Source organism: Typopeltis vanoorti, chromosome 7 (genome assembly GCF_054136105.1).
Source record: "Typopeltis vanoorti isolate ZY-2024b chromosome 7, IOZ_Tvanoo_1.0, whole genome shotgun sequence".
Lineage (NCBI taxonomy): Eukaryota > Metazoa > Arthropoda > Arachnida > Uropygi > Thelyphonidae > Typopeltis > Typopeltis vanoorti.
In genome coordinates this window covers 59,668,374-59,695,370 of record NC_143555.1, presented here as the reverse complement: position 1 = coordinate 59,695,370, position 26,997 = coordinate 59,668,374, and the positions used below count along the sequence as shown (strand labels likewise).

Sequence of the window (26,997 nt, the reverse complement as noted above, 5' to 3'; positions counted from 1 at the left end):
TGTTCGACTCTTTCCTCCTGTTGAGTTCAGAGCTGTGCGAGTATTTTGCGATGTGTTTCCAATACATCAGATCACAAATGGCGGAGAATTCAGCATAGGTCGATATCATATTCTAACACGCTTTCACGTGACATGTTTTGAAAACCATTGCACAGTTTTTTTAATCGTCTTTCTTTCTCCAGTGTAAATGTCAGCTGTGCTTATTTTTCATATATTCCTTAAAATATTATCAATGTATTTATTTTTCATTTTTATACCATTTGTTACTTTTCCTTTGATATTTTTCAATAAGGAAATTTGTACCACTTAGATCCAATTACATCAACTCCAAATGCGAACTTGGCACCTTTTTTTCTATTCATATTTTGTTCTGTGCTTATTTTATCTGTATCTACAAAATTTGCTGTTCATGTTACCTCTCTTGAATGCGTATTTTTTTTTAATTTAATTAATTTTTTATCAAATGTCCTCATTTATCCGGTACCATTAATTCGCTTGCTCAACAGAATTTTCCTTGATTGTACGTGCATACATTTTTATTATGGTTTGCTTGATTCCAGTAATCTCTGATGTTGATTGTTATTATGCTGTATTGGTCCTCCCTTTATATGTATGTATGTTGTTCCCTACTTGAAAGTATATATCAATATTTGCTTATTGTGTGTGTGTGAAATAAAATATAAAATAAAATGGCTTGTCCTTCAAGCCGAAACTGTCTCGGCCAATCCTCCTGAAAGAGTTATAGTAAATCTGTAGTTGATTCGTTTTGCTCTGATTATATAAGATTAAATACAATAACTGAGCTCATCTTTTAAAATATTTTAAAATTATTTTGGATAACAAATAAGCAAGTTCGATTTAATTGGTATCTCAAATTAAATGGAACCTTCACAATTATATTTGCTAATTTCATTAATTTTGTTAAAGTACTACACACGAACCTGATAGTATTAGCTGAACAAGTACTCTCGTAATGTAATTGGCGGAAATGTATGCGCACATGTTGGAAATCACCAGTGTTTCTATTCACCAAATAGCAAACATACTGTATTCTCTCATAAGTGAAAGGAAAAAGAAAAATATAGGAAATCATTGCTGTGACAACGACGTCACAATTCATTAGCAGATAATAAAGTTAAAGAAAGGAATATAGCACTGTAAAGAGACAAGTGAGAAAACGAACATTGTAGCAGAGTATACAAATAGCTCTTATGTAGCGATAATTTCTGATTAATTGTTGCACTTTGGCGTGGCTTGCGTTTTGTTTGCTTTGCTTTGTAACCATGGAAACTTCTAAGTTTCCATAAGAACGCATTTATAACTGTCAGCATTAATTGAACTATTTATTTCTAAGAAGAGAATCGTACTGATGCGTGCATTTATTTTTGCCTTTTTTTTTTTCAGAATTTCACTGCGATTCTCTGGTGACATAAGAAGATCGCAACAGTAATGGCTAACCTGAGGGTTGGACACGATCCTGTAGCAGGCTGGAGATGGCACTGGGTACACCTTTCTCTTCTTCTGTCTTGCGTGTTGTGCTGGTGGGGACGGGCATCCGCCAAGAACTCTATGGATTTTACCCAACCAGTATATAATGCTACCATTCCTGAGAATTCAGTGGGAAAAACATTCGTTACCCCAACGGAGAAGATGGGGATATTCGTGTCTGATCCTTCTCTCGTTATACGTTACAAGATAATATCTGGGGATCAGAGAAAACTTTTCAAAGCGGAGACACGGCAAGTTGGTGACTTTTGCTTCCTGCTGGTCAGGACTCGTACAGAAGAGCAGGCTGTGCTTAATCGCGAATATCAAGACCATTATAAACTGGAAGTGCGAGCAACAGTAACTTCCCTGCACAGACGGAGCGTGAGATTAAAAGCACAAACTGTAGTTAACGTGCATATACTGGACACAAATGATTTGAATCCTCTGTTTCATTCATCCGAATATGACGTTGCTGTGAGGGAGGACACTCCTCTCCATCGGAGCATCTTCCAAGTGACAGCCTCTGACGCGGACAGTGGGATTAATAGTGAGATTTATTTCAGTTTTCGTGAACCTACATTGCAGTTTGCCGTCCATCCGACTCGTGGTACTTTGACATTAACGCGACCTTTGGATTTCCAGAAGCAGTCATATCATCAACTGACTGTCTTGGCTCAAGATCGTGGTCCAAAGTTCCGGGCAGGGGACTTGAGAGTGAGCACTGCTACCGTCCGAATTAAAGTGACCCCCGTGAACCTGTTTGCACCGGAGATAGTTGTACGTCAGTTTCCTTCAATTTTGGAGCGTAGCGACCCGGATGTATATGCTATGGTCAGGGTAGTAGATAAAGACCGAGGAGTGCACGGGGAGATCCAAAGTGTAGAGATTATAGACGGTGATCCTGATGGCTATTTTCGAGTAACACCTGGTCGAAAACTTAGCGAATTTGATCTCAAGGTAAATCAAAGAGTCGAGCAAGAACTTCCTCCCGGAACTTACACACTCACCTTCCGCGCCACCGATAAAGGTCATCCTCCCAAATCCACCACGCAAATTGTGCAGGTAAAAATACGTGAAGCTGAGGGAAAGCCACCTATCTTCAGCCAGTCGGATTACGAGGTGGAAATTGAAGAGATCGCTCCACCAAGTTCTCCACTGCTTCAAGTGTCGGCAGTAGGTTCGCGCAAGTTTGCAAAACTCTTGTACACCATCGAGAGTGGAAATGACTTCAACACGTTTTCGGTAAACAGCAATACAGGACTCATTACAACCACTCGGCAGCTGGATCGTGAAACGAAGCCTTATTACTCCCTCACTGTCAGTGCTGTGGACAAGGGTCTACGAGGGCCCAGAAAAAAAGGAAGTGCTATAGTTAACATCAAGGTATTGGATAACAACGACAACGATCCCATCTTCAACACGACCACCGTGATGGTGATGTTCGACGAAAATCGACCTTCAGGAAGCTTAGTGTATTCGGTGCACGCCGTCGATGAAGACGAAGGAGATAACGGCTATGTTACTTACAGTTTTGCCAATTTGACTCCGGTGCCCTTTGTCATTGACCACTTCACCGGAGACATCAGAACTTCCGACGTGCTCGACTACGAGACCATGCGCAGACAGTATGTTCTGAAGGTTCGTGCTTCTGACTGGGGATCACCTTACCGACGGCAGACCGAAATGACCGTTCGAGTAAAGGTTCGAGATGTGAATGACCATAGACCGTTATTCGAGAAGGTCGACTGCGTCGGATATATCTCGGATTCTGCACCACGTGACATGGAAGTTCTCACTCTTTCTGCCATCGATTTTGATATTGGAAGTATCGTAACATATCGAATGGTTCCTTCCAACGACGACCCTTGTTTCAATCTTGATCCTGTCACAGGAGTGCTGAAAGTCACGTGTGCGCTGTCTGAGCAACCGGCACGAGAGAAAGTGCTAAACGTGTCGGCGACTGACAGTACGCATTTTGCTGACGTTATGTCCATTCATCTGAAGATCGTCAGCAGTGGTGGAAATAGAAGATTTACAGACCGAGCAGCTGTTGTGGAATGTCGAGATGTTGGAGTGACAGAGAGGCTGAAGGAACAAATACGTTTGGGTAAGGTGAACAACAAGCCTATCGATGGATCGGAACCGACGTTGGTTCACTACGGTGAAAATCGACATTCCCCAGAATTTCCGCAGACCATTCCTAAAGAAATATGGGTCAACGAAAGTGTGGCTGTCGGAACAGAAGTGGGCGTGTTAAGAGCACGTGATCGTGATCATGGCTACAGTGGACGGGTGGTGCATGTCATCACTGCAGGTGACGAGGATAGTTGTTTCCGTGTGGACATGTACACTGGTCGCTTGGTGGTGATGAGTCCATTAGACAGGGAGAGAACGTCGAGGTATATGCTGAATATTTCCACCTACGACTTAGGAAGACCTCAGAAGTCAGCAGCCACAAGCATAGTGGTCCACGTAGAGGATGTAAACGACAACATACCGTTGTTTGAGAAGTCTTCGTACAGTTTTGCATTGTCCGAGGATGTTCAGAATGGCACCAGTATTGTACGCTTGAGGGCCACCGATATGGATATTGGCGATAATGCTTTGCTAAACTTCATGCTGGAAACTGACCAAGAAGACTTTCACATCGATTCCGTGAATGGCGTTCTTACCGTGCACGGACCTCTGGATCGTGAACGAATTGATCACTATCATGTGAAAGTGCGTGTATCTGATTCGAGTCCAGAGAACCCGCTCTCTTCCACGTGCGTTGTGAACATTAAAATATTGGACATCAATGACAATGCTCCCCAGTTTCGACTTTCTCAGTATTGGGTGAAGATCCGCGAGGATATACCTCCTGGATCTGTTGTGATGGTGATGCTTGCTCACGACTTAGACGAAGATCAAGGAGGCGAGGTGCAGTATTCGTTGTCTGGTGACAAGGCATTTCAGATCGATCCTTTGATGGGAATCATTAGGTTGGCCGAGCCTTTGGACTTCGAGAAGAAACAGTTGTATAATCTTACAGTGGTAGCTCAAGATAGAGGCGATCCTCCACTGTCTTCCATCACTTATCTGCTAGTGGAAGTAGAGGATGTCAACGAAAACTTCTATCCACCACGTTTCCCTGATGTTGTCGCTACAGGAGCAGTGCGCGAGAACAAACCAGAAGGAACATTTGTCACTCAGGTAGTGGCTAAAGATCAAGACAGACCAAATGTTGATAATGCTATTATCTATTCTCTCAGGGACGGAGATGGAATTGGCGTATTTTCTATTGATGATCAAGGTAAGTTGTTTTTAATTTTATATAAACTTTTATTCCTGAGTGAGTGAAAAACCCAATTTGTCTGCATGAGAGAGAGAGAGAGAGAGAGAGCGTGCTATCAATCTTAGTGCATTTTTTTTCAGCGGCCTTCGTCATGATCCAATACATCTGCTAAATTACTTAAAATTTACTTTTTAGTATTTCATTATAATTTAATTTTAGTATTTTAATCTTTTTAGTATTATTTTAATACTATTTACCGAAGAAGAATTTAATTACCTATATCACATTTCGAAATAGCATTTACCAAACTGAAAAGCTATTTAGTTTAGTTTCGGTTTCTTGCTCCATTTGTCGAGGCACATACTGCACTTGTTTTCAAATACCAAAATGCCATCCTGGATTATTATATGTTAGTATTTTATGTATTCTTACATTGCGTTGATCACTTGAAATTGCCTTCGTGTTCCTGCATGAGAGGACAGTTGAAATATTTGAAATTTCTTATAATTTATATTTAATTTGCTCTTATGATGAATATGAAATTAATCTGCAGCAATTGCATGATCTCCGCGCGGTTATAAGAAACTTTCGTATCCGGAATGATAGTAATGATTTTAACTCTATATTTCATAGATATATATCCGCAATTTATTCGCCGCCGCTGTTATTTCCTGGAAGCGTCGACATCACCAAGTAACGGAACTATTGGGATGTCCCATATTTGTTCGTAGATATCTACTACTATTTGCATTAGCAGATAACTGAGGATATCCGCTGTACTTTGATTACCGATATAGGGAAGCCGATTAGTTGGTGCTAAGGATCATCGAAATCATCCAAATATCTAATAAGAAAGTGGTTTCTTAATAATCAAGTAACAGTAGACATTTTATTTTTTAAATGCTTTTAAAACGGAAAACCGATAGCCTTTAGTTTTTCAGAAATGGTGGGAAAAGAGTTAAGAAGTAATTTCGAGATAATCTTAGTATTGCACATCATTATTCAAATTCTGAGACGCAATTAGTTGGAAGCCGATTCAGCTCCTGTTAAGAATGCAGCCGACCATCGCTGTTCATTTCTTCATGTATTTTCAGTTGGACCGCATACCTGTTTCCGTTACGTGAATTTTAATATAAATCCATTAGTGGTTATTACTTTATTGGTGTTTACATAAAGAGTTTCTCGATATTTAAATTCCTCCGGTCTTTACGAAGTCATTATAACTTTTCTCATTTTCGTCTTTCACTGGAGTTCTTTGAAATGCCATTTACTTGAGCTAGCCTTCACCGGCTTGGAATTCCACTACCAATTTTGAGATTCATTGAAGTAGCGTGTTTACTTTTTTTTTTTCTTTTCCTCAAGTGAAGGGACTTTAATACGTTTAAATCAAAAAGAAATGAACAGCAACTTAAGAAATGTGCCGTGTCAGAGATTCACAAATTCGAAGGAGCTGCGTCTTTCTCGCTCCTTCGTTGACGCGCATTTAAAAAGGGTTAATTTGAAGAACAAACACACTAATGACACTGAGGTTGTTGGAGTATGAAAACATGACGTTTGAAGAGTTGTTGCCCCATTAATAAACATCGCACGTTAGCGACGATACAAAGCAAATAAGGGGAAGGGGAAAGAAAGTTAATCTGTTACAAGTCTTCTTTCTTTTCTTTCTTTCTTTTTTCCCTTTTTTCCTTCCTTCCTTAATAAACCGGGAATGTTAGCCTGTTCTATAACTAAAGGCGACGACCTTCATTATTGTCGGAGATTGCTGAGATAAACGGACACAACGCCTCTGGCCTGTCTCCTACCTCTCCCACAACCGAATGACCCACTTAGGGTGCTGAAGGTAAGACAGTTCTGCGTTGTGTTAAGCCGCACTGTGAACACCATCGACCGACTGCGGACCTTCTTGTTACTGCTTTCCTCGGTGTACGGTTTCTACCGGATTCTTGATACAGGCAGATAAATTTGAAAGGAATTCTTTGAACCATTTGGGTGTCACCTTGACTAAGAGTTGTATTAAGTAGGTTTGGATCGTTAACCCCACTTTTTCTTCCCCTTTTTAAGTACGCTGTTCAACCAAAGCCTCCATTATTTTAATAATCGTGATATTCTGTAGAGAAACTTGTTTCCTGTTTTCTTCAGATTTTTGGTCGCTAGAAATATAGTTGTATATACTCCGAAATTTAAAAAAATAATAATAAGCTTTATGATTAAAGCTGCATATTTTAATCCCCTCCGTATCTTTACCCGATAGCCAGTGTAGATGGATTTAAATCATGAAAGTTCTTTCAGACCGATTACCTCACCTTTCATTGGATTTGGACGTCTCCATTTGAAGGAATGGTGAATATATATACTTTCCTTAATAAAAAATAAATAAATAAAAATAACCCTTAAATCCTTTCAAGGCACTTTCTGCTGTAGGCAGTTTTTTCAACCGAGAATAAAGTAGCTGAAAAAAAAAGCAGTCTTTCCTTTTCCGGAATTCGGTTTTTACTCTCGAAACAGGCAAACCAACAAAGGAACAAAACTGACATACATAACATAATGGCTCTTCATGTTGCTACTTTCAGCCTGATTCTAAATAACCGAACTCGTCTATTTCTATAAACAAATCGCTACCTTTGGAAGGTTGTAATAATTATTTCTTCTTACTTGTAAGGAAGGTGAGGCAGAAAGCTTGCAATAGAAAGAATTCCAATTAATCGAGGAAGAGGATCGCTCATAACATACTAGGGATAGAGAATTCAAACTAGCGTTCAGTTCTTTCTAACTGAGTTTATTTTCGCGAATTAAATTATTATTTTTTATTTGTACATACAAGTAAATTGTGATGGGAAATTTTTATTTCGTTGTCAAGCAAGCTTTGTTAGTTTTCATGTTATTTAAAGCTGACATTTACAAAATTGCCAAAATAAATGCTCATAACGTCCTTAGGTTCATAATAGATGACTGTGAATCTCAAGACTGAGGATGCATCCTTATTGATCACAGAACTTTCTTTTCCTTCCCCTCTTCAAGATCTTAAGAAAGCTATCTAATTTTTTCATTAACTCTATAATTTTCATTCAACTGAGAACGCGATTTCTTTCGGATCCTAATGATTAAAAAAATGATTAAAACACACAGCAAAATCATATTTCTCAGATACTGAGTTTGATCCCTAGAGCATCGCCTCTGTTATTTTTATTATCAGCTATCTATTCTAGGAAACTAAACTTTAAAAATAATGCGTGGTGTGAAAATATTTGTTGAAAAAAAACCCACACTAGACAAGCAGTATTGCGTTGAAGCTAAAATAGAGTGGTCTATAGTCTCTCTCTTAGCAATGACTGACACTTCGAGGTTCATATAAATTACAACAGGGAAATCAAATTGCTACAATATTTGAACCACCCTGTCGAATCTTCTAGCTACTGCTGAAGGAAAATAGTATACTCGTATATAACCATAATGCAGGTTTGTCGATCGATTTCATCAAAACTTATCATTTCCATTCATTTCTCCATGAGATGACGCTCTTATCGCGAAATACAGCAGTTGCCTCGCGGCTGCAAATGGAAGAAGGTAACTTGCATGTTTTACAGCGTTTATGACTTCTGATTATGATCTTTATGTTCTCTGACATCAGTAACTTCAATCTGCTTAGCTCTCTCTTTCTCTCTTTACGAGTGTTCCGCAGCGATGTATTTGAGCACTATCTAACCGTTTTATTCTAAGAAAGTCCCAACCGATTTTATTTTCTACTTCTGGGTGACAACCAGCCGTTGTTAATATCTGATATTATGAAGTGTAAGAAGAGTTCTGTATTTTATTTGTTTTTCTCGAATACTTGTGTCGATGTAAAGTGTTTTTGGCATTTGTATTACGGAGCAACATCGCAGACTTTTTCTGAATACTGACAAGGAAGTGGCCATTAAATGTAAATTGATGTAAATTGACAAAGTGTGTCAAGCATTACTGACTTTTTTTTTCTGCCACATGGGCTTATGTGTAGGACCATTTCTGTTGTCTCAAGGCTAATGTCTGAAAGAATATATGGCGGAAGAAAACATTTTCTTTCCAGCTCGTCTAAATATAGGCGCTCCGATTTGGTACAAAATGATGGATTCGAGGAAAATTAAACCTATTAGCTTATATTACTACGTTGATGTTCAGCATATAGACAATGAAAATATTAGCGTCTCTGAAACAATATAATGAAATCAAAAATTAATAATTGAACCATGTCATTATAAAAATGCACGGTATATGATTGAGATAAGGGGATATTGTAGTTGACTATCAAAGGTGCACCTTTGATAAACTTTAACTACAGTCATAAACATATTTGTTTTTTACAACACTATTCAACGATGGCAAATATTAAATATTTTTCGAACTTTGAATTCCCAATGCCCCTTTTTGTATATAAAGTATAAACATTTCCTGTTTGTTTGGTCTCATTTTATGAACCAACAGAATACCTGGATGAATTATTAATTCATTAGCATGTCTACAACAGCAGTTTTCTTAACAGTCTTCAAAGCCCTGTGAATATTAATATAAAGGATAAAGCGAACACAACAGGAGAATTATTAACTGAAACTTAAAAGTTCATTTTTTCCTCGAGTTTATTGACTAGCAGAACCACTACTTCCATTTCAGCTGTGTCAGTTGCTTTTGGATATGTTCTTAATTAATCTTTATTTTAATAAATCCGTAATTCAGAAACCCCCGGAGAAAATAACTTAAAATAATTTGTCATAAAGGAAGTGCAGTGGAGCGTTATTTTCTTTGTGAAATTGGAGTCTGTCCGCTTGTAATTTGTTGTGTCGTCATCCCGACAATATAATAACAAGTCTTAAGGACTCGCTAAAAATGAAAGGCAACGTGAAACGACAAGGAAAGAAAGGAGAATTATTGTAAAGGAACACTTGGGATTATAAATTATGGAAATGGATGATTAAGCTTGAAAGGGAAGCTAGTTTTTTTTGTTTGCTTGCTTTTCTTCTTCTTCTTCTTCTGGCGTTTGCATTAATTGTTGAATGAAGCTTGTAATATCAGTTTGTGACATCAGGGAATCTGTAAGTTTTAGTGATTAGACTAATTAATGAATTTTTGATATTTATGTAAGTCATAGTTTAAATGTACTGTGGGTGGGTGTATGGAAGGAAGGAAGGAAGAGGGGGTTCTTAGACGTTAAACACGTCGGCTTCAATTTTTTTACCGTTTCACAGTTCGTACTATTTCAGTGTTGGACAAGTGCATTTCCTGGTTAGCTGTTCTAATCTGCTCCAACACGCAGTTACGTGTGTACTTAAATGCTGAGTTGTGATTATGAAAAATATCATAATTTCATACATTATTATTATATTTTTACTATATTTAAAATACATTTCGTGCAGTTCATAATTTCTAACTGTATCTACGGTTTTTGCGAAAACAACATTTTCTTTGCCTTTTGTTTTCAGCGACATAAATTTTTCATTTATTTAATATTTTCCTGAAGTTGCACTTTTTGTTTCAATAATTACTAATGCACGAAATCATAACTAATCGCATGTTATCCAAAGGTTTATATAAGTTACCATCAGTTATCAACAGCTTTTTTTTTTTCTGTAATAAGTATAAACGTAGTGCGACGTAACACATCTTCCTTTGATAAGTTCATGATCGTGTAGTGTTGAGTTTGAGCCCATAGAGTAGATTCAAACATTGTCAGAAAAATTTTTTAATTATTGGAAATCTCACGATTTTATATATATTAAGGTGCATTTTTAATTAGGCGAGCTACACACGCGCAAAATGATATTTTGCGCGTGTGTAACTCGCTCAAACTGATATTTGCACAAACAAAAAAAAAAGTGATGGCGTACACGTGTCAAGTATTAATGTTGATAATGTATAAATTAAAAGAAATTACCTAAAGAACTGAATTTTTGCCTTTCGTTTATGCTCTTGTTCAAGATTTCACGTGTGTTGGTACTAAACATCTACAATACACCTGTTTTGACAAGACTGTGGGGGGGGGGGGTATGGGGGGATGGTGTGTTGGGTCTCAGTTTATTTGCGTCTTTCCTCAGACGAAGAAATCCAAGATTTCTACATAAAACCCTGAATGTCCAGTTAAAATTTAAATATAAACAAATCGAGTATCGTTTCAGGTGTTAACGATTTAAATCATATAACAGATCTATGAAGGCAGATCTTTTATACAATGGAAGCTAAAACTTAAAATTCTCAAAGCCTTAACCGATGCTGAATTTAAGAAAGTGGTTATCTTTAGTAATGTACAGTAGCCCATTCTTTTATCCCACATAGTGTCTCCATTTCTTTCTTCCTTATTGATTTTATTATGTAAATAAATTAAAATATTTAAATCAGTTACCCTTATTTTGGAAAATAAATAATATGATTTTGAATGTTATAAGCACTACGTCTGAGAACTTTACTTTCATTTAGGTTGCAGCCTTCTAGAACGCACCCACCAATTATTTATGAAAAGAGGGAGCGTCTTTGTGCTTATTTTTGCGCTACACACGTATTAGCGTCCTGATGTTTCTTTCAATAGGACTGCACCTTGTTTTCAAAAAAAAAAAAAAAGACATCACTCGAATTTTAATGCTCTAAGCATGGTTTCATAAGTTATTTTTTGCCTCACCTTAAAGTGGAATCTTTGCTTCTTCTGTGTTTCTACTGATTTTTCGAAAGTAGAAAATCCTGTTATCTCTCTCTCTCTCTCTCTCTCTCTCTCTCTCTCTCTCTCTCTCTCTCTCTCTCTCTCTCTCTCTCTCTCTCTCTCTCTTATTAATTACAGAATAGGTATCCCGCTTAAATGATAAGATCTGTACAGAGTTACATTTCGGATCAGTCTTTGATTTAATAATGAATGAAAGTATATTTTATTTGTGCACAAAATTTTGATCATGATGATCTTAAAATATTGATGGAATTTTTCCCCTCCTTGCGATGCTGTAGAATGCCATCATACAAGAAATAATAAAAGAAAATATTTTGGGTTATAAATACAGGGTGTCCCAAAATTCACGCACGAAGTAATTTTGATAGAAAATACAGGTTTTTAATTAAAAATTGTAATTTCGTATTGATTCATAAAGTATACAGTATAGGGTTATGCATGGAATAGCATATCGGGTAAATGGCCTCCACGGCTTTGCTGGCATATACGCACTCTTTTGTCGAAATTTTCCATGACCGTTTTGCATAAATGTGGCTTAATTTCGTTGATACAGCGCTCAATTTCCTCCTTCAAGACGTGGGTGGTCGTGGGCTTGTTGGCATAAACCTTAGACTTCAAAAAACCCCAAAGAAAAAAAAAGTCCAATGGCGCGTTAAGTCACATGATCTGGGCGGCCAATTCTGATAACCAAAACGGGAAATTATACGACCAGGAAATGACTCATGCAGTAATTGAATTGTTTCTCGGGCTGTATGGCATTTGGCACCGTCTTGTTGAAACCACATGTCGTCCACATCCATATCTTGCAATTTAGGCACAAAAAACTGGATTATCATGTCGCGATAGCAAGCACCATTAACTGTTATTGCCTTACCAGCCGCATTTTCGAAGAAGAATGGACGGATGATGCCTCCAGCCCAAAATCCGCACCAAACAGTGACACGTTGTGGATGCATTTGTTTCTCAACAATCACTCGTGGATTTTCTGAACCCCAAATGCGACAATTTTGTTGATTAACGAAGCCATCAAGATGAAAATGAGCCTCATCGCTGAAGATGATTTTGTTCGAAAAATAAGCATCCACTTGTTCTTGTTCCATAATCCATTCAACGAACTTTCTTCGCTGTGTGTGTGGTCAGTAGGCTTCAGTTCTTGAGTCAATTGAACTTTGTAAGCATAAAGATGCAAATCTTTCGTGAGAATACGCTGTAGAGAGCTTCTCGAAATGCCCAATTCAAGACCACGGTGCCGAATTGATGTTCCTGGACTCTCAGCAACACTCTCACGAACTGCTTTGATGTTTTCTGTTGAACGACTTGTTGAAGGTCGGCCAGAGTGTATAAGATCACTAATTTATCCAGTTTCCTTGAATTTTTTAATTAATCTTTTCACAGTTGATGAAGTTAAATCACTATTCCGATCATATTTTGTACGAAAATTGCGAACTGTAGCTGCCAAACCTTCATTATTTTTAAAATATTGCTCAACAATGAAAATGCGTTGTTCTTTCGTGTAGCGCTCCATTTTTAATAACTCTGAACTGTCAGCTGTCACGCTGTCTTTTTTTTCTCGTTGGCAACACTTTACCGCACAAATGGCGCTAAATTTAAATCTTGCGTGAATTTTGGGACACACTTTAGGACCGAAACTAAATTTGAACCCTATTCTTGTTTAGCAAGCCAATGCCCTCAGTATTTGTCTATTCATATCATTATACCATTTTTATATACTTTTATCATTATACATTATATCTTGTTTTCAATTTACAAGCGTATAAATTTATGCACTATAAATAAAACAGGAAGAAATAGTGGAAATTTTTGTATTGAATCTAAACAGACTGTTTCCATTTCTTTCTGTATGCTTTATTCTTTCCTGTTCTCATTTTCTTTTATTTGTATTTTACGGCTTCTTTAAATATTCTCTGTGAATACGTACTATTTGTATTTGCGTACATTTGTTATGGTAATTTTATTGTTTATTCTGTTTTAAGTATCTCCTAAATTTCATATCCGGTATCCTTCATAGAATTATTTATCTTTTATGTTAGTTTAGCTTTTCTGTTCCTTCCTTGCAATTGTGAATGGAAAACTATGTCTCCCTCTGTGTGTTCATTCTGCCAGAATTATTTTATCATACCAGGGTAAGGCAGAAATTATCTGCAGGGTATTTATTAAAATTAGAATATTAACCATTGCGGGAAACAGCCAAAAACGGCTCAGCTTAGAGCAGCAAATACTGTAGACAAGTTAAAATTAATATTCACTATTGGTTAATTTATTTATATAAGTAGAATTAGTTTGTCTTTAAAAGTTTAAAAAGTGATGGAGAATCCAAAAATAATCTTTGGCTTAAGTTGTCTTGATATTGCAGAAACCCAGATATCAAGTTAAATTTAGTTTTGTAAATTATTATTATTATTATTATCTGAGACCTCCAGGGATTCAAGGACTGATTGAGGGAGGCTATACATCACCTAAACCAGCTGTCACACCTTCCGTTAAATTCATTCATACTAGATGCACTCACTACCCCTTAAAACAATTATTCCACTCACTCACTCACTCACTGCTCTGTTAGAGAAAATCCTAGCGCTTACCCCCTTTCTTGGCTGCAAATAAATTTAACTTCCAGGGATGCCCCCGTGTTCTCTCCCCCACCTTCCATATAACGAAAACTTTCATCAGATGATATCCTATAACACCCATTCAATAGTTCATAGACTATCATATCACCACTATTTCTCCTGTTAATCAAAGACTTTAATCCACATATTCGCAATCTGATCTCATAATTTAAATCCCATAATCCACATATTCGCAATCTGATCTCATAATTTAAATCCCATAATCCACATATTCGCAATCTGATCTCATAATTTAAATCCCATAATCCACATATTCGCAATCTGATCTCATAATCTAAATCCCATAATCCGTATATAATCTTTGTAACCATCTTTCCGCCTTTCCATAGCTTCTTTATCACCTTGGATTCCGGGAGACCAAATTTGAGTACGATAATCCAGGTGCTATCTTATCAAGACCTTTTAATTATAATTATAAAATTATTTCCTTATCCTTACATGTCAAGGCTCGGTATCAACAGCGTAATTATCCTCTGAATTGTATTTACAACTTTTGCTATGTGATCTTTGAACTTCAAATTCCTATCCATCATTACCCCAAGATCCCTGGCCTCGTCAGTTTCTTGTGGCATAACCCCGCTAATATAATATGCCTCTGGAAATCTTATCACGCCAAAGTGCATAACTTTATACTTATTAATATTAAACTGATAGCCATTTTCGTTTGCCCAAATTTCTAGCCCGTTCAAATAATTTTGTAATCGCTGTACGTTAGTAGCATCCCTGATTGCCTTGCCTATTTCGCATCATCGGTAAACAATTGCACGTCTGATGTTAGATCCTTCCTGATGTCATTATTGTATAGATTAAATAATAATGGCTGAAGGACTGAACCCTGAGGTACACCACTGGTTACCTTAAATCTGGCAGATTCACACCCACCATACACCACTTTTTTGATATCTGTCTGTCAACCATCCACAGATTCAAAACAAGAGTTTATATTCCAATCCCATGTTCCAGTTTATGGAACAGCCTTTCATGTGATCAACAGCCTATCGAATCCTTTAGCAAAATCTAACATTATCAGAGTGTATCCATTCCCTTTATTCAACTTGACTCCTAACATTGTTATAAAATATGAGCAAATTGCTGAAACATGACCTTCCTTTAGTAAATCCATGCTGTTCCTTGCAGAGTATAGCTTGTTTGTCTGTCCATTTCTGCATGCGCGTTCTTACCAACTTCTCTAATATCTTCATTACCACACCAGAGATACTGATAGGCCGGTAGTTAGACACATCAGTTTTTGCACTGCCTTTGCACAATGGAACTATCATACATTCCTTCCATTCCTGAGCTGAGACTGAAGTTATACAAATATGTGAAAGGCCTAGCCAATTCGGCTGACTTTCAATCATCGGTTGACTTAATGATCTGAGTTTCTACCTAATCTCCGATGAGAACTAGCAGTTCGGTACAGTTGCCAGATAGGGAAATCCTTAATCAAAAGCATAACCGTAGCAGTATAAGATAAACTTTTATAAGATCAGGTCATCTAAACCAGTGCTTCCCAAACTTATGGATGTAACGGCCCCTTTGGAAAAATTAAAATATTTCACAGCCACCATCGAAAAAAAAAATCTTAATGCAGACATATATTATTATAATATTTATTGCATGTATATGCAATACAAAACATACACAGCGAATATTGCAAAAATCAAATGCAAATATTACATTTTTAGCATCTTACATACACATTTGGCATGGCACACTTTGTCTTAAAACATTTTAAATTTGTTTTCATTATTTCACGCCCCCCCCCTCAACAAGCCTAACGGCCCCCAACGGGGTCGCCGCCCACAGTTTGGGAAGCGCTGATCTAAACGAGATGGTTGAGGATTCCCCCGCCCCTTCCCAAACATAAAACCAATCTTGAGTTGTTCTTACTATCCAAATGCAAATACGAATTTGGATAATTCTTGTAATCCATTCCATCGCCATTATATTTGAACTTAAGACTCTGTGGAAAGTCGATAATAATTATCATATTTATTTATTCTAAACAGTTTGTTTTTTATATCGATAATATTTCGAGAAATTTATTAATTTTATACTTTTATTATATTTTCTTCTGTGTCATTTATTTCTCAGTTATGTTTCTTGTCTTAGTTTTGAAGCTTATTGTAACTGTTTTAAACAATATGTGAAAAATGAATTAATACATTTCTTTCTATTTATTCTTGTTTTTAAAGGCCGAAATCGATTATTGTTAAGATCGATGTTCTTTTTTTGTGTTCATAAAAGTGGATAAGACACGCATTGGTAGATAAAAGAAATAAAGGTAAAAAATCAATAAAAACCTAAGATCCTTGTTCCATCTATAACCAGACTAGAAAAAATCCTACCGGAAGAGAACCTTCTTTACCTTTAGCTTTGGGATGCGGCGAAACAATTACCCCAGCTCAAGTCCATTCCGTCCAGACTGGAAAACAGTAGTTAGAACCGGCTCACTCGTTTTTCCCATGAGGTTTTCTGAATTTATAGAGAACCCGAGATATTTCATCTCCGCGAGCTATACAGCTCCACACATTTATCTGAGTTTTCTGGTATTTTTATTGTTCCGCATTTTGTAAACTTCTCCTACTTTTTGGTTATTCTAATGAGAGAATAATAAAAAAAAGGTAATTTTTTGTTAGTATAAACATCGAATATCGTAATAGAAATAAAAAAGTAAGGTGTTTCGATAATTTCGCTTTCATTTAAAAAACAGAACAATTAAAAAATTATAGTCTTAAATTTATTATTAAGAAGAAATGTAAAAATGTACTAAGTATATAAAATTAAAAGTTTTTGATGGCTATTTTTCCGTTTCTTATGACAATCCCACTCATGAAATGTAATGTGTAGTAAAATATTGTGTATGGTTGGCTTTAAATTAGGTAATCGCATTCCTTTCGACCAGACATGGTACTTTTTCAGGTCGGGCCTCCAGTAAGCAGAGCAGTGACTTCTATGTGGAAGATGATTTGTATCTTCCAATAGACTATTATCTTGCTTATTAGAGGACTGAAGTAGCAGTTTTGGTTGAGTTTCCTCAGCAGAAATCCCTGCTTATCTTTTGTTCCCCCCCATGGTACTAATATGCAATAGGTTCATATCCTATCATTGCCATAAAATAATAGAAAAAATGTGTCGTGGGGAAAAGATATAATAGAATCAGAGAAGGCGCTCCTAATGTAGAAGTGATAATAAAGAAGTTTTTAAAACTGATAGAATTTTCTAACCAGTAGTGCTGTCGAGGTAATTTAAGATAACAATAAATATATTTTAATGATGTGTTACATTACTCCGAATTTAAAATTACAAAACAGGAAACTGCTTTAACGTTTCAAACAAAATTATGAAGCTTGCAGTTTTCTTAGCTTAGGCAAAGAATATTAAGTGTACACTGTGTGTAGAATTGCATCCTAAGACGAGAGCAATAATAACAGTATGAGTACAAATGCATCTGTAGACTTCACTCAGTGTAATCAAAAGAAATCTCAATTTTGCTGCTGATTAAGAATGTTAAAAAGTCATAATTCATTAAAGAACCATCCTACTTTTAGCCATTCTATTTTTTGATGTTTACTTGAATAAACTCCCCGTAACCAGGCGTAAACATTTTCGAGGAAGGGTATCGCGAAATCTGAGAAATCGTTTATATTTCTGTAAAACTATCACCGTATGACTGGCTCCATTCAACTTCATTTACATACTGGATCATTAGTAGGAGAGTTTGTTGTGCTATCGTGCATCCAAAATTATTCGAGTTGAGCTCATTTTATTTAAATAAAATAATAAAAGAAAATATATGAAACACACAGTTTGTTCTTTTCCAGGTCTTTTAACCTTTTGACATCCTTGTATTCTCTCGTGTTTCTCCGTCGATGCTTTTCTCAGTAGGCAGACCACTTTAGTGGACTTACATAGACTTCTTTAGTAATCTAGGCACTCTCTGTTGTATGAGTTGGTGGCGCCGACCTCACTATGTAGTCTTCAGCTGAATAGCGCTTTTAATTGTAGCTGGAACGGTTGTCTTCTGTTTATTGTACACGGAGACCTTGAGGGGAACAGACTTATTGTGTGCGTCTTAACAAGTACATTCCTGTAAGAGTTCTTAACAGTAAGACTCTCATTCTCCTTCAAGTACGGTATTATTCTCCGCAATGGCTGCTGTTTCTTATTTTTGTATGTGCTGTATCTACTTTTCGGAGAAGTTTCTTTAATGCCACCTCAGCTCGCGAACTTGTTCACAATACGATTTCAGAATCCAATCGTTGCTGACGAAGGCTCGTGAGCGGTGCATTGTTGCGTTGATGCACCGAATTAGGTTACGTAAACTGGATAACTAATTATAAAAGGAATGGAAACCGAGTCGAGCTGATGTTGCTCGTTGTATACAGTTTAGTAAGGATTAAAGCAGACCGGTTTCCACTGGTATGTGTAACTTGTTAAGATTAAATTGACGTTATAGCATTCTGGAACGAAAATGATAAATAAGAAGTTATACGCTTTACAAAGAAGCACTCACAGAAACACGACATTGGCAAATAATGTATAACGAGAGAACTATGTAAGCAGTACCGTCGGCTTTGCGCATGTCGGATGCAAGTATAGAGTTTTGTAGTTTATAGTGTTTTAAAATAACGGAATAAATATTATAAATAAAATTTCGGAGTAAACATTGAGGAAGATTGTTACAAAGCATAGAGGTAGGTATAAAGAAACACAAGGACAGTAAGTTGAACCCTAGAAATACACTCACAAACATCCATGCCTAGGCGGGATTCGAACCTTCAGCCACTTGGCTGTAGAGCGGATACACTAACCACTCGACCAACCAGGCTGGCATAGCTCTAATTATTATCGTATAAAACTAAAATATCGTATAATGATTTACTCTGAATTTAAAAAAAAAAAAAAATTTAAAAGTTTAAATTAAATATGTTTCTTGTAACCACTCACTTTTCTCGATCGCCTGTCACAGCAGGAATTTGCGAAATGTCTTGTATAATTTTGTTTTCTATTTTCGGTACCCGGAAGATAGAAACTTCTGTCCAATTTTGAGTAGCTCTGGTTAAGAATAATTTCAAGCAACAATGTACACCCAAGTTTCTAGAGGACAAAGTAGTTTTGTTTTTACTCCTTTTTTTTTTACAATTGTTGTGAAATATATCGTAGAAGAAAAATTATTTACGACTTTTTTTCTTTAATCCATGAAGCCATTAAAGCATCTCGAGGAGATGTGGCTGGACACTACACATCTTATTTAAATTTTAAAGGCATAGCATGAGCAAACCTGATATGAAGATGTTCCGTAGGCTTTAAGAGTATCTTTAAGAGTAAAATCTATTCGCAGTGCTAGTTCTTTCTTTGGTGACGGCCAGCTAGTTATTTTTCTTTCCTTTGCTCTCGATTTAGCACAAGAAAAAAGTAACTCCGTATGACTGTAGAGTATGTAAACTATTTTCTAGTAGGAGAGAAACATATTCTAGATTTCTAGCATTTTTCGTTATTTTCTATAGAAAAGTATCTTTGTAGTTCTTTAATGTAAAAATCTGCAAACAGTTCGTTATTATGCTTAATTCACAACTCCATCTATCGTGAAATATTAAAGTTATTTTAATTAATGAAAATTGTACTGTTGATTATTAATTCTGATAAGGCGCAAAACAAACAGCTTAAAACGTTCTTAAATCTGTTGGTCTTGTATGCCCCCATAGAAAAAATTATCAATAATCTTTACATGTCAAGTGCCATGATCTAAGATTTGAATATCCTTGATGACTGGGTTGAGGAGAGATTGGTGGAAATGTATATGCCATGCAACTAAGGTCATTTGATAACTTTGAGAACATGCACTGGTACTTTTTTTTTCCGGCAGACCTTTTGTATTTTCTTCACAGACTTTTAAAGCATGCATAAGTTACCAAAATGCCTTCGTAGTGCAGTCGGAAAAACAGTGTTTGATCCTTGTTAATGTTTGAAGAGCATTGACAAAGATCAAGATATGTCTATGAAGACGCTTTGAGCTTGGGTCGACTGGTTGTTACTCCCAGTCTAGTAAGCGGGATCGGCTAGCTACTTTAACCTTGGCATGTGAAATTCGCATTAGAATGAGTTAACAGTCATCTCTTACCTTTCGCTGAGTATTCATGCGAAGAAGATTTTAGTTATGGATTTTCCGATGGCATTTAATGACGCCAGTTACAGATAAGAAGTCAGTGAACGGAGAGCATCAAGGCTATTTACGTGAAAAGAAATGTGAAATAATGACTCAATGAAGTACATTATCTATCAAATATATCGTTCTGTTAAACAATATTCCCAGGTACTTTTCTGTAAATTATAAACAAACAAATCGACTGATTTTCTAGATCGTTCTTGGATTTTAATAATTCCTTATTTGCCACCTTTGACATGCCCAGATGTAAAATGCGCACATATTTACAGGTTCAGGCTAAAAAGCAGGTGATCAAATTATCTTATGTTGCACAAATATTGCTAGAAAGCTTTCATTATTAAGAAACATGAAAACGTTAACTCTACTAAACTACTTTCAGCCATGTTTAAGAACCAAGGGACCTATTGCTTCCATCTTTGTCATTAACGCTTAATTCATCCTAAATGGATATGTTTCCAGGTATTTGCTTTCTTACTTCACTAAGTTTGTTCATCTCATCACTCTTGTCGAAAGATTAAATTTGCTATTATATTCTACTGTTTGCTGTCGTAAATGTAATTTACAACAGCAAATAATAAATGTAATTTATGGAATCTAACTCATGGCGTTTTACTTTTTTTTTTAGCACTGGGTAGTACTTATTTTTGATACCATATTTCGAAACATTCACTTTTGATGAAGATTCGCATTATTTTAAGATTTCCTATTGAAATTACGGTGGTATCATAATTTATAGATTTCATCTGGAATATTCTCGGAATTTATGACTCTTGAATAAGATTTTTCCGGGATTCTAGTGGCTGCAACCTTATATTTCCCAAGATTTCCACTGGGTATTGTTTACATTCTTCTGAATATGTTTCTTTCCATGGGTTTTTAGTACATATATTTTTTTCGTGATATATACTCTTTTCTCATTTAAATTTCGCCTGTTTTTCACCTCCCCTAGTTGTTGCCCGTTTTTCATTTTTCATGCGTGTATTTGTGTTGAAACCGACTATAACTTAGTAATTCGTTCGGCTCCAGTGACGTGGCTCGTAAAATTTTTCCTACGGCGTTTGGTTGACTGTACACATTAATATTCGGTCGTTGAAACCTTTCGATCATAAATCTTAAGGTGAGGGGGGGGGGAGGGTAAAACTTAGACTTCTTTGCCAGTTTCGTACCGCATAAAGATATCACCGGTTTATTGGAATATTTCAGCATTAACTTTACTGAAAACGCCTTAAAGTTTTGCGATATATCAAAGTGCTATGAATTCTTAAGAGGTTGTTTACAAATGTGCGTGGTTTTTTCTCATTCTCCACTGGAAGAGAGTTCTTCGTGTTATGTTATCAATCACATTAATTGATTTCCTTCGCATTAAAATCAGTTCGACTGAAATGATTTAATTTCTGAAAACTTTAGGCTAGAAAGTGCTTAATCATGCACAGAATGCGTGCAGCAACCAGCGTGAGACGTCTGGATGAAGTTTATTTTCTGTTTATCCCATTAAGCCCACGGATGTGTTACACCTGTTAGTGATTTGAGATAATCATTTCAAAAGGGCACGATAAAACTAAGAAATGTTGTATAACTACAATAAATTCCACACGCCGGAAACCTAATTACCTTTTATCGTCGTTATGTTTCGGTAAATTAATCCTTACATCATCAAGTGCGCCAGAGGGTTTCAGGTATCGGGCTCATTATGGACAAGCTTCGGAAGAAGATTGTGGACTGGGAGCCCTGTGTTAATGTAATTATCGAATGGGAACTGCAGTTATGTAATGGATTGAAAAAGATGTGTGCTGATGAAGATGTTGGATATTTATATTGCATTAATGATGCTGCTTATTGTTGAAACTGCTTCACGAAAGGAAATAGTAACTAGAAAAAATAAAACTAAATATCTAAAGGCGAGCTAGGAGCGCATATAGTTCAGTGGTTCTTGGCAGACTTATTGTAATTAAAGGGATACGAACCACGAAAAAAAAATGTTGCTTACATGACCTACTTCGGTCGGCTGAAAAAATAAAATAATAATAATAAAATAACATACATTAGAAAATAAATGACACGAGTCGGTTGTAGCATTGTAGCAGACGGAATTCTGCACTAACTGGTTACTTTGAACTAAGTCACAATGCGGTTGTCGCACTGTAGGCACATTATATGAGCCATAAACCAGCTGTTTTTACTAACAAGTAGCCCATTTAAGGGGCCTTTGATGATCCTGACTAGATTCTCTTGTGGTTAGAAATTAATGAAGATAATATAAATATTTCAGACATTATAGACTGGGCCATTTAGCCGGATTATTATACTCAAATAAGAAATAGAACAATTCGAGTTAAAAAAAAAATAATACCTTTTCTAAGAAAGTGAAAATAAGACAGGGACTCCCTCAAGATAGCATTTTGAGCCCACTCCTTTTTTCCATATACTTAAATGACTTAGATAAAAATATAAATAAAGAAACAAAGATAGCTATGTTTGCTGATGTTTTCGTCTTATTCTCAACTCATAACAACTTAGAAACAGCAGAAGGTCACTTGAACAAAGCCATTGAAAGTTTAACTACATACTGTGAAAACCAAAAAATCAAAATTAACCATACTAAGTCAGAAATCCGTGTATTTACCATTAATAACCACCTCAGAAAGTGGAGACCAAATATTAAGCTAAACAATCAACTAATTACATTTAATGAAAACCCCAAATACTTTGACGTTACTGTGGATCCATCGCTAAGCTTCAATAAACATATCAACAATGTTGCAGTCAGAGCAAAAAGAAGACTAAATATCATGAAAAGTATCTCGGGTAAAGAGTGGGGAGCCGATGCTAAAACCTTAAAAGTCACATATACCTCTATTATCCGTCCTATAATGGAATATGATTCGCCTATCTGGATGCAAACATCACAAACCAGTTTAAACAAGCTTATAAAAATTCAGAAAAATGCAGCTAAATCACATGTGGACTAAGGAATACAACTCCTGGAAAATAGCAGAATTCGAATCCAACCTTGTTCCTTTAAAAATTAGGTGGCAAGAAAATCTTACCAAATTTGTAGAAAAAAGAGCCAACCTTGCACATCATAGAACAAGTGAACGTTTCAAAAACTGGAAACCAACAAACAGAATAAAGAAAAAAATCAACAATGCATGAAATCATAGAAAATAAAATTCCCTTGGATTGTCCAAATAGAATAGCCGACTACCCAGCATTTTCTCCAAATCAAGACAGGAAAAATATAGTTATCAACTCTGAAATAGGGAAACATGAGAAAAAAAGCCTAGAAAAACCTGAAATCTTGAGGTTATTAGCCCTTTCAAAAATAATGGAATATGGACCTGACTCAATAAAGATCTACACAGATGGCTCCAAAAATCCAAATGGCAATTCTGGAAGTGGCGTACTCATCTATGGCTGTCATAATATAGAACTAAAAACAATTAACAGTATTGGATGCAACTCATACCATGCAGAATTAATAGCCATTCACACAGCACTGCAATATTTGGACAAACAAAAAACCCCAAGGAGTTTATATTTTTCACAGATTCTTTAGCAGCCCTTCAAGCTATTAAAAACTGCTACACTATTCATTAAGAAATACTTAAAGACATAGCAAAAAACATAAACAAACTACATAAGGATTCCGAAATAATCTTCCAATGGATCCCATCTCATGTGGGATTAAAGGGAAACGAAACTGCATATGAAGTAGCAAAAATGGCCACAACATTAAGTGATACCACAGATTTCGATCATTTTAAAAACCACCCAAAAAGAAAACATAAAAAGAACAATTCTTCAGGACATGACTCACCACTGATACTCAGCAGAAAATCCAGGAGCTACCATCAACTCCAAGTTTAATCACAGTGCCACTACCATGATCTCTCGCCTCAAGACCGGCCACACAAGACCAATCAAGTTTAGCAATGGCATAAAAGTCTTCCCCGCCTGCAAAATCTGTGACATCGAGGAAGCATCACCAATGTATTTGCTAAACTGTATGAATATTTCTAAATGTGAACTCTATAACAACCCAGAAAAGATGCTGTATCAAATACATGAACTTGACCTCTATGTTCTGGTGTAATAATACCATAGGATAATAAAAAAATTTTAAAAAAAAATTATACTCAAATTCAGCTTATTCACTTTTCTATTTTTTATTTTTTTATTTTATTTCGTTTTTTAAGAGGAGCTTGTTAGATTTCAGGTGTAGCCAGACTAGCAGGAAATGAATTAAGCATGTTTTATTTTAACTTATATATGTTTCTTCTGTTCTGATTGTTACGTTCATAAATATTAATATTAATGAACCTAGTGCTATGGAACTGGTAAGCGAAAATGTTAGTTATACGATTTCCAAAATAGTTATCTTCATTAAAAATTACAACGTGTAACGAAGTTTTGAGAACTGGAATACGTCATTATGTATATATATACAGGGTGTTCGGGATAAATTTGACATATTTATAATTAATTATATTTTTCCGTAAGTTACATGTATTAACACACACTTCTCTTCATTTAAAAGTTTGGACCCTTCTTCATTCATATACAAGATGTCAGAAAGGATGGATAGCTGGAACCCACCTGAATCATGGAAGAGAATAACTTGTATCATGATGATTCGTGCCGCCATCAAAATAAGGATATTACGACTGCTGCCCAATGCTCCCTGAATACAGTAAAAACAATCAGGCATGAACTAGAGACTTGCAATGGTGACTACAAGGATGTAGCAAGAAGAAAGATCCCTAGCAGACGATCTGATTGCGTTCGTACAGCAGAATTCCTCGCAAATCTGCAGGAACAGGTGTTGAAGAACCCTGGCATTGGAATTCGGGCTTTGTTCGTGGAGTTGCTAACTGTAGTCAAGCCCTGGATAACAAGGGTAGCCAATGGTAGGCCGTATGTATGGCAGCAGGATTCGGCCCCTTGCCACACCTCTGGGAAAAGTCAAAAATGGTTGTCTGAAAATTTCTACGACTTCACCAGTCCAAATGTTTGGCCTCCAAACTCCCCAGACCTTAACCCCATGGATTATTTTGTATGGGGCGCAGTTGAAAAAGACACCAATCGCACTTCCAGTAATACAAAAGCCCAGTTAATGGATAAAATTAAAACAGTTTTTGCGGCCCTTCCCAGGGAGACTGTAGCATCAGCTTGTTCGAGGTTCCGAAGCAGAATTGAAGCTGTGATCGATGCTAATGGTGGTTATTTTGAGTAAATCTTGTTGATAGTATTGTAATTAACTCTGCCTGTAATGTTTTTTTGTCAATTCATTAAATTTAATAGATACAAAGAAGATTTTCTTTTTCCTTACGAAACTGTCAAATTTATCCCGAACACCCTGTATATATATATATATATATATATATATATATATATATATATATATATATATATATATATATATATATATGTGTGTGTGTGTAGAAAGTATTTTATTTTACCTTGGGTATAATTATGTTAAAGATACCAAGCAATTTTAAACCTGGTTTTACTCCATTTTTCCCAAGGAAGCAAACAGACAAAAATGTCAAGTTTGCGCCTGCAAGTGATGCAAGACTAGCTGATCCTACAGGTAGTGCAAGACCAAGGCAACTCGTGGTAGAGGTGGAACAAGCTCCGATCACTAATCTTAATATTTACCCTTAATGCCAAAACACATCTTCAAGAAGGGGATGTATGATGTTTTGTATTAAAGGCAAGGGGCCACTACCCAGACCGGTTTTGACCTTTTTTGAGGTCTCATCAGTGGGAGCTAGGCTAGAAATACCAAGATTTAGTAATACAGAGCTCTACCACGAGTTGCCTTGGTCTTGCACTACCTGTAAGATCAGCTAGTCTTTCATCACTTGCAGGCGCAAACTTGACATTTTTGTCTGTTTGCTTACTTGGGAAAAATGGAGTAAAACCAGGTTTAAAATTGCTTGGTATCTTTAACATAATTATACCCAAGGTAAAAATACTTTCTACATCTATATCTCCTCCTGAGATTTTTATTTAATGAGGTTAAAACACCTTATGGCAACTTGTTTTGGTAAAATAAAATACTTACAAGCTCTGTATTACTAAATCTTGGTATTTCTAGCCTAGCTCCCACTGATGAGACCTCAAAAAAAGGTCGAAACCGGTCTGGGTAGTGGCCTCTTGCCTTTAATACAAAACATCATACATCCCCTTCTTGGAGATGTGTTTTGGCATTAAGGGTAAATATTAAGATTAGTGATCGGAGCTTGTTCCACCTCTACCACGAGTTGCCTTGGTCTTGCACTACCTGTAGGATCAGCTAGTCTTGCATCACTTGCAGGCCAAACTTGACATTTTTGTCTGTTTGCTTACTTGGGAAAAATGAAGTAAAACCAGGTTTAAAATTGCTTGGTATCTTCACGAAACAATAAATTCACACACATATATATATATATATATATATATATATATATATATATTTTACTGTTTCTTTGAAACTGGAAACAAAACTTCGTTGCGTTAGTGTTTCAATTTGTATGATAAATTAGCCATCGAAATATTTCATGTTTATACTCAATCTCTATCTTTCGTTCACAAGCTGACTGTTGTTATGTCGTCGTATTTTTCAGGAAATAGTTTAGCCATATTTAATTCTATTACCTTAAAAATTACATCGACCTAACATACTATATATCTTACTATTTTAGATCTTTGAAATTTCAATATACTGTTTCATTGATCGATCTTCTCCATTACC

General features: G+C 36.2%; 1 protein-coding gene and 1 long non-coding RNA gene across 2 annotated transcripts in view; both read left to right on the top strand.

Moving 5' to 3' along the window:
• The window catches only part of LOC150104709 (uncharacterized), a 184,633-nt gene extending 182,800 nt beyond the window's left edge, over window positions 1-1,833 (top strand). Inside the window, exon 3 of the long non-coding RNA XR_016548517.1 lies at window positions 1,405-1,833. This is a non-coding gene — a long non-coding RNA (uncharacterized LOC150104709). The remainder of the gene's footprint in view (window positions 1-1,404) is intronic.
• A 118-nt stretch (window positions 1,834-1,951) lies between these two features.
• Window positions 1,952-26,997, top strand: part of LOC150104708 (fat-like cadherin-related tumor suppressor homolog) — a 281,975-nt gene continuing 256,929 nt past the window's right edge. The window contains exons 1-2 of the mRNA XM_090395612.1: window positions 1,952-1,962; window positions 2,052-4,780. Coding sequence (XP_090251738.1) covers window positions 1,952-1,962; window positions 2,052-4,780 — 2,740 coding nt within the window. The remainder of the gene's footprint in view (window positions 1,963-2,051; window positions 4,781-26,997) is intronic.